Raw genomic sequence first — 13,511 nt, forward strand, 5'->3', positions numbered from 1 at the left:
GAACTACTCATTGACTGAAGCTCGGTTAGATGAATGGTTGTCAGCCCTGGCTGTAGAGTGGAATCAATCACTTGTGAAGCTTTTTTATTTTATGTATTTATTGATTTAAAATTGATTTTAGAGAGAGGGAAAGGGAGAAGGCGAGAGAGAGAGAAATATCGATGAGAGAGAACATCGATTGGCTGCTTCCTGCATGTCCCGCATTGGTGATCAAGCCCACAACCCGGGCATGTGCCCTGACTGGGAATTGAACTGGCGACCTCTTGGTGTATGGGTTCATGCTCAACCACTGAGCCACACCAGCCGGGCTTGTGAAGCTTTTTTTTAAAAAAAATCCTTAGCCCTTGCCGGTGTGACTTAGTTGGTTGGGAGTTGACCTGTGCCCTGAAACATAGCTGGTTTGATTCTCGGTCAGGGCACAAGCCCGGGTTTCAGGCTGGATCCCCGATAGGGGCATGAAGGAGGCAGCCGATTAATGTTTCACTCTCACATCAGTGTTTTTCTCTCTCTCTCTTCTTCTCTCTCTAAAAATCAATACAAAATCTTTTTTAAAATGTCCCACCCTGGCCTTGGCCAGTTTGGCTCAGCGATTAGAGCGTCGGCCCGTGGACCAGAGAGTCCTGGGTTCGGTTCCCGTTAAGGGCATGTACCTCGGTCCTGGTTGGGGTCATGTGGGAGGCAGTCACTTGATGTGTTTCTTTCACATCAATGTTTCTCTCTCTCTCTCTCTTTCTCTCTCCTTCCCACTCTATCTGAACAAAAATGGGGAAATGTCCTCGGGTGAGGATAAAAAAAAGAAAAAAAAAGTCCCTATTCCAGAATCCACACCTAAAGATTCTGACTACGTGTGAGTAAACAAACCAGTGTTAACAACTTTTAGCACTTGGGTCGTACTCTACAGGTTTCAAACTGCTCTTTTAGACGCTTCTCCCATTTAAGCCTCAAGACTCCCCTAGAAAATACTGTTGTATGATGTCCATTTTACAGAGGAGGAAACTGAGGCTTAATAAGATTAGGTGATTTTCACCCCCCTCCCCCACCAAATTCCAAAACACTAGTGAACAAATTGTGTTTATTTAACTCTTGCCTACTCAGAAGTTTAAAGTGATTCTTACCTGGCTCTACCTGTGCCCTCAGAAAGTTTAATTGTTTGCTTTGTCAAGTATGTCATTTATTCCTCTCACCTTAATACTGATGTCTAATTTTAAACAATGCTTATTATTTTAAAAATTCCAACCGAAAAAGTAAAGAGAATACTGTAATTAACCCTCATGTAATCATCATCCAGCTTCAACAACAACCCACTCAGGGCCAGGATGATTTCATCCATGCCCTCACACACTAACTTGAAACAAATCCCAGTAATGTTTCAGTTTATTCCACTAAGGATTTAAAGACAAAATAACTTCAATATCATTATCATACCTAAAAACTTGACAGTGATTCCTTAATATCGTCAAATATCCAGTCAGTATTCACACATCTCTGATTGTCTTTTTAAAAAATAATTTCTTTGATTAGGGATCTAAATAAGTTCCATATATTGCAGCTGCTTGATACAGCTCTTCAGCCTTTTTTAATCTGTAGGGTTCACCTTTATCTCTTTTTGTCTCCTTGTAATTTATTTGTTGAAGAAACCAGGTCATTTTTCCTAGAATCCTCAGTCTGGATTTTGCTGATTACAAACCCTTGCTGACATTTAATACATTCTGCCAAGCTATCTAGCTTCTATCAGTTAGAGGTAGATCCAGACACTTGAAATTTCGGTCAATTTTTTTTTCAAAATTTCTTCCTAGTTGCTGGAAAGGTTTTGGAAACAAAACTAATTGTCAAGGAGAAGTTGCTAATACACATGCATTCGTAGCCCAGAATTAAAGAGTTTGACTTTGGCCATGGGTGCCCAGCTTCTGCTGGGAGGATCCCTTTCCTAACTCTGGGTCCAGGTTTAGTCCTGCCCCCTCAGACATGCCGCCTCCACCTCTTGGGGTCTGTGTCTGTCCTCCTTTCCAGCACCTGCAGGTGTTCTATGGGAGTCAGCGGTTTCCTGCGATCAGATAGCCTCCCTGTGTCTAGCTAGTTGGTGATGAGGAAATCAGCATTTTCTGGCAGCTACTGTTTCACAAAGAGCGTTTGCTCAGAGTGACACCTAGTGGCGTTCAACAATTACTGGCCTGTAGTGGCTCTTTTTCAAAGGGAAATCAAATCTTAGTTTGGTTTTTAAATATGTATTTTATTGTATTTTTCATTACAAAAGTATCTCATAATCATAAAAAAACTCAAAAGATACTGAATAATAGTAGCCTTGACAATTACATTTGTTTCCAAAATTTTACTATAAACATTCCCGGTGCACCATGTAAATACAAAGTCAAAGTCCCACATGAATCTACACCTAAAACTAACCACAGCTAATGGTAAATTTTTCTCTTTAATATCTACATATTATTTCATAGAATTGGAGGTCGTGGTAATTTATTTATCCCATCCCTCATTCGTGGTGTGTAAAGTAGATTCCAGTTTTTTTGACAGTACAAACAATGCTGCCAGAAGGTCTCTGTTTGTGGGGGTTTTGCACTCCTGGGAATTTTTCTGGAGAAAGTCATCTAGAAGTGGAATTACTGGGTCAAAGAGAATGAGCACTTTTTACACCAATTTACAACTCAACCAATAACGCAGGAGGATGCTTATTTCCCCACCCGCTCACACCACCAGAACATTATCACTTAAATAAAAATCCTTGTGCGGCTTGCTTTTTCACCTTTCTGTTAAAAAAAGAGGAGTTTACTAGGTTGGGTTCTGTGTGATACAGTTTTTTTCTGACCATTAATCTTTCTGGAAACATTTAACCTTATTAATATTCATCATACTCAAACTGTGTGCCTGGCCAATCCAGAGACACTGGGGTGAATTGTGAAGAGAGCAGGACATGAAACCTGCCCTCTGTCACCAGGGAGCTCACAGGCCAGTGGAGGAGACCTGTGTGTAAACCATTCACCACCGTCGGGCTCTACTGCAGGGAACCCAGGCAAGCTGGTGGCTGAGGGGAGGAAGTGAGGACAGACGGGCCATGGAAAGGCTTCACAGAGGAGAAGGCACTTGAGCTGGGTCTTGAAGAATGAGGCTAACCCAACCAGGGGGAGGGCAGTTCAGGGACAGAACCAGGATGTGAAAGGTGTGGTATAACTGGGAGACCATAGGAAGGTCCACATAGCTAGAAAGGGTTTGGGAAGCAGCTCAGATGTGAAACTGTAGAGATGAGCACAGGTTACAGCATAGAGTTGGGACTTTATCTACAAGGATGTTGTTTCTCAAAGTCTGGACCCTTTTATTTTAAAAGAAAACACTGTCCCAATACTGTGATTGAAAAACCAATTTGATTTGCCGTAAGATACCAGACAAATAGATTTAATTTTTAAAAAAGAAAAAAACTGACTGAGTACATTTGAAACAGCTTAAAATTAAAATTAAATTAAATATAATAATGAATCTAATCTGTTTATAGGAATGTATGCCTAAAATGATCTTCATCTGGGAAAAAATAGTTTGTGATCAGTGAGTAATAATGAAATTTAGCTCTGTATCATTTAGTTGAAGACTAAGATGAAAGTTATGTCAGAGCAGTTCTGCCTTGGTTTTTGTGTTAATTAGCCCGCAGAATCTCGTCACACCTGTTTAGGCAGAGGTGCAGAGAGCTCAGTGTGGCTGCCATACCTCACCAATCCCACAGCCGGAATTGAAATCCAAATCTCTGACTCCAGAATCTCATACCAGGCCGATGCTTGATCAGAGGGAAATCTTTCTAACCTGTATCTCTCCAAGATCAGAACTAGGCTGTCTCTAGGAGTAGTGATGTTCTTCCTGGAGACATTCCAGCAGACACACCTGCGAGGGAAGTGGTTTTGAGACTGTACTTAAGGTTGAAAGTCCCTTGTAAATCTTAAGAGTCTCTGGGAAATATTTCAAGACAGTAACACAGAGATTAAGAACTTTATGCCTTTCGCCCTGGCTGGTTTGGCTCAGCAGTTAGAGTGTCGGCCTGCGGTCCAGAAAGACCCGGGTTTGGTTCCCGCTAAGGGCACGTACCCCAGTTGCAGTTTGTCTCTGGCCCTGGTTGGTCATGCAGATGGCAACCACTCGATGTGTCCCTTTCACGTCGATGTTTCTCTCTCTCTCTCTCTCTTCCTCCCACTCTATCTGAAAAAAAAAATGTCCTCGGGTGAGGATAAAAAAAAAAAGAACTTTATGCCTTTCTTTTAATCATTAAAATACTGATAAAAGGAGATTTGGGGTTCTACAGAAATAAACATTCAAATTTAAAGCAATGATTCTTAGAGATTCAGGGAACCCTAATTCTACCGGCTCATGAATTCTACATCCAGCAGCAGTAATTGTTTAAAACACACACAAATAGTTATTTATGTAAAAAATCCCCCAAACAGAAAGACTTTCATGACCATGTGTATCATATTCTCTGAAAACAATGTTTCCGGGAAATATAAGTCCATAATGAAATTATACTTCAGTTTTGATTATCACAGCCAAATTTTAATTTTTTAGATTCTCAATGTTTTGGTTTATTTAATGCAGTGTAACCAATTATCCCAAAAGTTAGTGGCTTAAAACAACAATAATCTTGTATAGTATTATATTTCACAATTGTTTGGGTTAACTGGCTCAACTGGGTGACTGTTCTCCATATGTATCAGCTGGGGCTGCCATCAGCTGGGCTGGAACAGTCAACAAACCTAATGGTTCAATTATAGGTGTGTTACTGGTGCTCTTTGGCTGTGTGGTAGTGACAGCATAACAATTATAAGTGATATGATTTCAAATTCCCCATTTTTATTAACCTATCACTTGTCAACTTTTGGTGTAGTATCAAAGAATATCCACAATTATCTGAAAGAGCTATTAAAATACTCCATCCTTTTTCAACTACATATCTGTATGAGGCTCAGTTTTTTTCATACACTTCAGCCAACAAAACATAATATAGCTGATAGATTGCAAGAGCAGATATAAAACTCTGTCTTCTATTAAGATAGTTCTGAAAGATATTTGCAAATGTTTAAAACAATGCCACTCCTCTCACTAATTTTGTTTTGTTTTGGAATATATAGTTAACCTTTAAAGTATGTTATTTATTATCAATTTCTTGGTTTTGATAATGCAATATAGTTAAGTTAGATATCACCACTGGGAGAAGCTGGGTGATGGAACATAAGATCTCTCTGTATTATTTTTCAACGTTTTTTGTTTATCTTTATTGTTGAATGTATTACAGATGTTCCTCATTTTCCCCCACTGACCCCTCCTCCCGACTCTTGCCCCCCTTCCTGCCTTTTCCCACACTGTTGTCTGTGTCCATTGGTTATGCATATATGCATACACGTTCTTTGGTTTATTCCTTCCTACCCCCTCACCCCCCTTCCCTTTGAGGTTTGTCAGTCTAGCAACCAATTTATACTTCTTAATCCCTTCACCTTTTTCACCCATTCCCCCAACCCCCTCCCATCTGGCAACCAACAAAATGTTCTCTGTATCTATGAGAATGTTTCTGTTCTGCTTGTTCATTTTGTTTGTAAATTCAATTGTTGATATAGATATGTATTCATTGCCATTTTGTTTGTTCATATTTTTTATCTTTTTCTTCAAGAAGACCCTTCAACATTTCATATAATAATGGTTTGGTGGTGATGAACTCCTTTAGCTTTTCCTTGTCTGAAAAACTCTTTATATGGCCATCAATTCTAAATGACAGCTTTGCAGGATAGAGTAATCTTGGTTGTAGGTTCTTGCTTTTCATCACTCTGACTTTTCTTGCCACTCCCTTATAGCCTGCAAAGTTTCTTTTGAGAAATCAACTGACAGCCTTATGGGAACTTCCTTGTAGGTACTAGCTGCCTTTCTCTTGCTGCTTTTAAGATTCTCTCTTTGTCTTGAACCTTTTGCATTTTGATGATGATGTGTCTTGGTGTGGGCCTCTTGGGGTTCATCTTGCTTGGGACTCTCTGTGCTTCCTGGACTTGTATGTCTGTTTCCTTCACCAGGTTAGGGAAGTTTTCTGCCATTATTGTTTCAAATAGGTTTTCGATTTCTTGTTCTCTCTCTTCTCCTTCCCCAAGATGCAAATGTTGGCATGCTTGAAGTTGTCCCAGAGGCTCCTTACACTATCCTCATTTTTTTGGATTCTTTTTTCTTTATGCTGTTCTGATTGGGTGTTTTTTGCTTCCTTATATTCCAAATCAACGGTTTGCTTCTTGGCTTTACCTACTCTACTATTGAATCTGTGTAAATTATTCTTTATTTCTGTTAGTACCCCCTTCATTTATGACTGTGCATCCTTCATTTCTGACTCGTTCTTTTTTATGCTCTTGAGGCCCTCACTAAGTTCACTGAGGTTCTCACTAAGTTCATTGAACATCCTTATAAGCAGTATTTTGAACTCAGCATGCTGTTAGGTTGCTTATCTCCATTTGGCTTAGTTCTTTTCCTGGGGTTTTGTTCTGTTCTTTCATTTGGGACCTGTTTCTTTGTCTCCTCACTTTGGCCTCCTCCCTGTGTTTGTTTCTATGTATTACTTAACGGGAGGTATGGGGCTAGCTGAGACCAGATGCTGCTTATTTGAAAGAATTTAGGAAAACCTGAAGCTGGAAGCCAATCCTATAGTTAAGCAACTGGGAACAGCTTGTATGGGGCTGAAAGCTGGGTGGGGCAGGGCCTCAAGGAATCACCAGGGCGGGGCTACCAGTGTGAGCCAGGTTGCTGGAGTATCAGATATGGCGATTGTCTGCCACCCCAGGGAAGGGCTCACCAAAGGAACATCAGCCTCCACCAGCACATCTGTTCAGGAGAAAGCCCCCTCTCCAGCCCTCGCTCCAGTGCCAAACAACTCAGTTCTTCCCTGTATGTCTCTGGTGCCCCTCGAGCTGCCTCCCCTCCAAGCTTAGAGGGAGAGAGTCCAATAAGTCCATGTGTGGGCCCTTTAAGAGGAGTTGCCTGGGGCTCCAGCCGCCTCAGCCTCCCTGAGCCTCAGTTCCCGCTGGTTTTTCCAGCCAGAAGTTATGGGGACTTTTCTTCCTGGCACTGGAACCCTGAGCAGACACCTGGTGTGGGACGGGGACCCTTCAGTCCTCAGGGAGGACCTTCCCAGCTGAGGTGTCCTCCTGATCTTTATCCACCACACGTGGGTGTGGGACCAGCCCTTCTGCCTCCATGCGTCCTACCTCCACCCCTCCTACCAGTCTGGATGTGGCTGTTGCTTTAATTCCGTAGTTGTAGGAATTCCATTCAGGTTGATTTCAGGCAGTTTTGAATGATGGTTGTTCTGTAGTTTAGTTGTAACTTTGACGTGCTTGTGGGAGGACGCGATACCACGTTTACCTACGCCGCCATCTTGACCGGAAGTCCAGGATTTTGGATTGTATGAGATGGGAAGTCAGGGAAGGGTAAACAGAGAAGTGACCTGATCTGACTGATATGATCTGGCTGCTTTTGGACAACAGACTATAAGAAGCCAAAACAGAAGCAGGGAGGCAGTGAGAGACCACTGAGACCAGGTTCTGCAAATTCTCCAGCATCACCTCTTGGCACAGTTTCTCTGGGATAGGTCCAGCAGCCCCAGCTCCTCCTCAGTGACATCCTTGAAGGTCACTGTCTCCTGGCAGTTGGTCATTTTCTCCTGCTCCTTCTCGGGAAGTGCAGAGTCCTGCACCAAGTCAAGAACCCGCACACAACTGTCTGGCGGGAGGGTGACTAGGCCCTCTGGTTACACTACTATTAACTCGGTCCCCATTTGGTGACACTAATTATTAACCCCATTCTGCCCTCCGCGCTTCTATTCCCTGAGCAAGGATGGCACCTGTGGGTGCGACACCCAGGCAAAGCAGGAAGAGACAAGAATTTCTCCACAGTCACTCACTCTCCTCCTAGCTAGAGGGCCTATTTTTCAACTTCTTATGAATCTATAATTACTTAAAAAAATTTTTTTATGTTATTTATGTTAATATATAATAGCTTATTTTAATTGATTAATAAGTATCTTAAATATTTCTGTTTTAATTTTTAATACAGAAAACATCACAGATACAACGCACATAAGCAAAAGCTCTTTGGGATCTTCAACAATTTTTTTTTTTTAGAGAGGGAGAGAGAGAGAAACATCGACGTGAGAGGGACACATTGAATGGTTGCCTCCCGCATGTCCCCGACCAGAGCCAGGGACGAACTGCAACCAAGGTACATGCCCTTGGCTGGAATCGAACTTGAGACTCATTGGTCCATGGGCTGATGCTCTACCACTTAGCCAAACCGGCCAGGGTTCTTCAACAATTTTTAAGAGTGTAAAAAAGTTTGATAATCATTGCAATATAGGTAAACGAGGAAGTGGGGATATAATATGGCTTAGTCTAGGGAGATGGCAAAGGAGAAATAAGAAGAGACTCCATTCTCAATGTGTTTTGAAGGTAAAGTCAACAAATTTGCTGATAGATTGGATGTGGGAAATAAGAAAAAGAGAGAAGGCAAGTTTTTGTTTTTAAATAAGGAAACTGGTAGAATGAAATTGACATTTAATCAGATAGGGAAAATCGCTAGAGTAACTGATTTGGGGAGCTTATGATCACACCCAAAACTTTTAAATTTATGGTGAAACTGGTGCACTCATTTCTGAAAAGCAAACGGCCATAAAAAATATTCACAACTATGATGGTTAATTTTAGATGTCAACTTGGTCATGGGGTACCCAGATATTTGGTTAAACATTATTTCTGGGTACATGTGTGAGGGTGTTTCTGGATGACACTAACATTTGAATTGGTGCCCTGGCCAGTTTGGCTCAGCAATTAGAGTGTCAGCCTGCGGACCAGAGAGGCCTGGGTTCGGTTCTTGCTAAGGGCACGTACCTCAGTTGCAGTTTGTCCCCAGCCCTGGTTGGGGTCGTGTGGGTGGCGACCACTCGATGTGTCTCTCTCATGTCAATGTTTCTCTCTCTCTCTCCCTCCCTCTCTCCCTCCCATTCTATCTGCAGATAAATGCAAAAATGTCCTCAGGTGAGGATAAAAAAAACAAAAAAAATTTAAATTGGTAAAGTGAGCAAAGAAGATTGCCTTCCCAGTGTGAGTCGTCTCATGCAACCCCTTGAAGGTCTTACTAGGACAAAAAGGCTGAGTAAGAAAGAATTAATTTTCTCTCTTTCTGCCTAACTGTCTTTGAGCTGGGAAATTGTCTTCTTCTGCCTTGGACTTGGACTCGGACTTGGACCACATCATCAGCTGTTCTGGGTCTCCAGCTTGCTGACTGCAGATCTTGGGACTTCTTAGCATAGTCATATGAGCCAATTTTTAAAGAGCAAGTCTCTCTATATACTAATACAACACCCTTTGATAAAGTAATTCCATTCTTGGAATTTAATCCTGAGAAAATGTATAATTTAAAAGATTTTTGTAGAAGAAGCTATATGCACAAAATTATTAACTACGGTGTTGTTTATAATAAAGAAAAACTGGAAACAATACACACATTGAACAATTGACGAATGGCTGACTAGATTTTGGTGCATTCGTTTGAAAGAACATTATGCAGCCATTAAACTAGCAATCATGAAGATTATGTTGTAGCAATATGGGAAAGTATTTACAATTAGATGTAAATTTATTTTAAAAAGCAAAAAATTAAATATATAATACTATTATTATAATAAGAAAAAAATAATAAAATAATCCATGTTTGGGTCACAGGATTACATAAATAATTTTTCATAACTTTCCTTTATCAATATGACATGTTAAAAACAATAAATAAAAGGTATAAAATGGAAACAATAAGGGGGTTGAATTCTCAGTGATTTATAACTGGGGTAGACTTCAGAGTTAAAAAATGCTAATACCTGGGTCCCACCTTGTGAAAATTCTGAGATGGGATTGCATCACCTATATATTTAAATATACACCACACACACACACACACACACACACACACAACACACCCCTGTACCCACAAATGCATAGGTGATTCTGATGCATGTTGGTTGGCAAATTCTTGGCATGAAGATTCACAAATCTATGGAGAACAAGGAAGCTATTCCAATGACAAGCTTGGCATCGCTTATGAGGAGACATGGGTAACAGAGACCAGGCTCTTTAGTGTGCTCCGGGCCTGCTGAAGCCACTGTCATTATCTGTGGCTCGTGGGCAATCTGAGCCATTGCCCTCTGCACAGGATTGGTCCACAAGTCGGAAGGCCTCCAGGAACTCATTGATGTCGATGTGGCCATCCTTTTTGAAGTCAATGCTCCGGGCAAGGTCACAGACACAGTCATCTGTGATATCAATCTTCATATGAGAGCTGAACAGCTTCCAAGTCTGCCTGAACTCATCCAGTGAGATGAACCCTTACCAGAGAGAGGAAGTCACTTCAGTTAGTCAGTCTAGTTTCCAAAGTTCATTTCCTCTGACATTCTTTTTTTTTTTTTATCCTCACCCGAGGACATTTTTCCATTTTTTGTTCAGGTAGAGTGGGAGGGAGAGAGAGGAACAGAGAGAGAGAGAGAAACATCGATGTGAAAGGAACACATCAAGTGGCTGCCACCCGCACAACCGACCAGGGCCAGGGACAAACTGCAACCGAGGTACGTGTCCTTAGCGGGAACCGAACCCGGGTCTCTCAGGACCGCAGGCCGACGCTCTAACCGCTGAGCCAAACCGGCCAGGGCATCCTCTGACATTCTTATAAGAACACTTGCTCCCTACTGTTAAACAAAGACAACCAAGGCCTAGTATCTAATAGGATACAGTCCAAAACAAAGAATTATTCAGACCAAATGTCAATATTGCCACTGCTGAGAAACCCTGAATTAAATTGTCCCAAACATATACTAATTTATTCTGCTTATAAAAAGCCTTTGGACCTATATATCCATGGTCAATTTTTTTTACAAGTGTTTCAAAACCATTCAATGGACAAAGAATAATTTTTTTCAACAGATGTTAGTGGACAACTGGATATCTACATGCAAAAGAATGAAGTTAGACCCTACCTTACATTACAAATAAAAACCAGCTCAAAATGGATCAAAGACCTAGCTGTAAGAGTTAGAACTATAAAACTCCTAGAAGAAAACATAGGTACACATTTTCTTGACCTTGGATTATGACACCAAAAATACAAACAACAAGAGAAAAAAGATAAAATAGATTTTTTTTTGCTAATCTTTACCCGAGGATATTTTTTTCCATATTTAAATACTCAGAGAAAGTGGAAGGAAGGGAAGGAGAAGGAGAGAGAGAGAGAAACATCAATGTGAGAGGGAGACATTGATTGGTTGTCTCCTGCATGTGCCCCAACTGTGGGCCAGGGATCAAACCTGCAACCCAGGTATGTGTTCTTCACCAAGAATTGAACCCATACCCCTTCAGTGCAGAGACCAATGCTCTAAGCACTGAGGAACACCGGCCAGGGCAAAATAGATTTTTTAGAAAACTATGTTTTTTATTGATTTTTTAGAGAGGGAGGAAGGGAGAAAGGGACAGAAACATCGATGTGAGAGAGAACCATCAATCGGCTGCCTACTGCACACCCCCTAGTGGGGATCGAGCCCTCAACTCAGGCATGTGCCCTGACTGGGAATCAAACCAGGACCTCTCAGTTCATGGGACAATGCTCAAGACACTGAGCAAAACTGGCTCAGCATATTTTTTAAATTATAAGCTTTTGTACATCAAAGCACACACCAAGAAAGTGAAAAGAATAATATCAGAGAAAATATTTGCAAATCATATATCTGACAATGGTCTAGTATCCAGAATATATAAAGAACTCTTACAACTCAATGATGAAAAGACAAATAATGCAATTTAAAAATGAGCAAAGGATTTAAAGAGATATTTCTCCAAAGAAAGTATACAGATAGATGCTCCTTGACTTATAAAGGGGTTACATTCCAGTAAGTCCACTGTAAGTTGAAAATACTGTAAGTCAAAATGGTTGAAAATATCATAAGCTGAAATGCATTAAGTACACCTAACCTACTGAGCATCACGGCTTAGCCAATCCTACCTTAAATGTGCTCAGAATACTCACATTATTCTGCAGTTGGGCAAAATCATCTAACGAAATGAATACATTGTATAGGATTGGTTGTTCACCTTGTGCTCACATGGCTGACTGCGAGCTGCAGTCACTGCTGCTGCCCAGCGTCACAAGAGAGTATCGTACAGCATAGCACTAGCCCGGGAAAAGACCAAATTCAAAATTTGAAGTATAGTGCCTACTGAATATTTATCACTTGTCATACCAGCATAAAGTAAAAAAAAATCTTAAGTTGCAGCTTTAATAAGGACTATCTGTACAATAGTCCCCCCTTATCTGCGGTTTCGCCTTTTCTCAGTTTTAGTATCCCTGGCCAACCATGGTCCAAAAATATTAAATGGAAAATTCTAGAACTAAACAATTTGTAAGTTTTAATATGCATGCCATTCTGAGTAGCATGATGAAATCTGTTACCATTGAGCTCTGTCCCATCTGGAACGTGAAATATCCCTTTTTCTAGTGTGTCCACACTATATTTGCTACCTGCCATTAGTCACTTAATAGCTGTCTTGGTTATCAGATTGACTGTCATGGTATCACAGAGCTTGTGTTCAAGTAACCTTTATTTTACTTAATAATTGCCCCAAAGAGCAAAAGTAGTGATGCTGACAATTCGGATATGCCAAAGCCATAAAGTGCTTCATTTAAGTGAAAATGTATGTATATATAGGACAAAACATAGTATATTGAGTTCAATATACACTATGGATTCAGGCATCCACTGAGGGTCTTGGAACATATTCCCTGTGGATAAAGGGGGTTATTGTACAAATTTCCTATACACAGATGATAAGATGCTTAACATCATTAGTTATTTAAAAATGCAAATCAAAACAATAATGAGATTTACACCCAGTAGGATGGTTATTAAAAAAAATAAAAATAAAAATTTTTGATGAGGATGTGGAAATTGGAAACTTCATACATTGTGTTAGGAATGTAAAATGGTATAGCCACTGTGGAAAATATTTTGGCAGTTCCTTAAAAGTTAAACATAGTTTTAGCATATGATCCAGCAACTGTACACCTAGAAATACATTCTAAGAGAATTGAAAACATATGTTCACACAAAAAATTGAACATGAATGTTCAAAGCACCATTATTCATAATAGCTACAAAGTGGAAACAATCCAAATAACTATCAACTAATGATAGATAAACAAAATGTGGTATATCCATACAATGGAATATTATTCACTATAGAAAGTATTAAAGAACTGATACATCTACAGCATGGGTGAACTTTGAAAACATTATGCTAAGTGAAAGAAGCCAGGTACCAAAGGCTATATGTCATATGGACCCATTAATATAAATGTCCAGAACAGGCAAATTCATAGAGACGGAGAGCAGACTAATTGTTGCCAGGGGCTGGTGGAAAAAAACAGGGAATGGAAGTTACTGCTAAAGGCTGTGAGTTTCT

General features: G+C 40.4%; 1 protein-coding gene across 3 annotated transcripts in view; it reads right to left on the minus strand.

Moving 5' to 3' along the window:
• Positions 1-3,730: 3,730 nt before the first annotated feature.
• Positions 3,731-13,511, minus strand: part of PPEF2 (protein phosphatase with EF-hand domain 2) — a 38,329-nt gene continuing 28,548 nt past the window's right edge. For 2 of the 3 annotated variants that reach the window (XM_036245960.1, XM_036245957.1), the window contains exon 17: positions 10,032-10,390. In XM_036245960.1, the coding sequence (XP_036101853.1) occupies positions 10,140-10,390 (251 nt within the window). In that variant the 3' untranslated portion in view covers positions 10,032-10,139. Of the gene's footprint in view, positions 3,883-10,031; positions 10,391-13,511 lie in introns of those variants that run through there. The other variant, XM_036245962.1, reaches the window with a different exon arrangement.

The sequence above is a fragment of the Molossus molossus genome, unplaced genomic scaffold (genome assembly GCF_014108415.1).
Source record: "Molossus molossus isolate mMolMol1 unplaced genomic scaffold, mMolMol1.p scaffold_m16_p_1, whole genome shotgun sequence".
In the NCBI taxonomy this organism is placed as follows: Eukaryota; Metazoa; Chordata; class Mammalia; order Chiroptera; family Molossidae; genus Molossus; species Molossus molossus.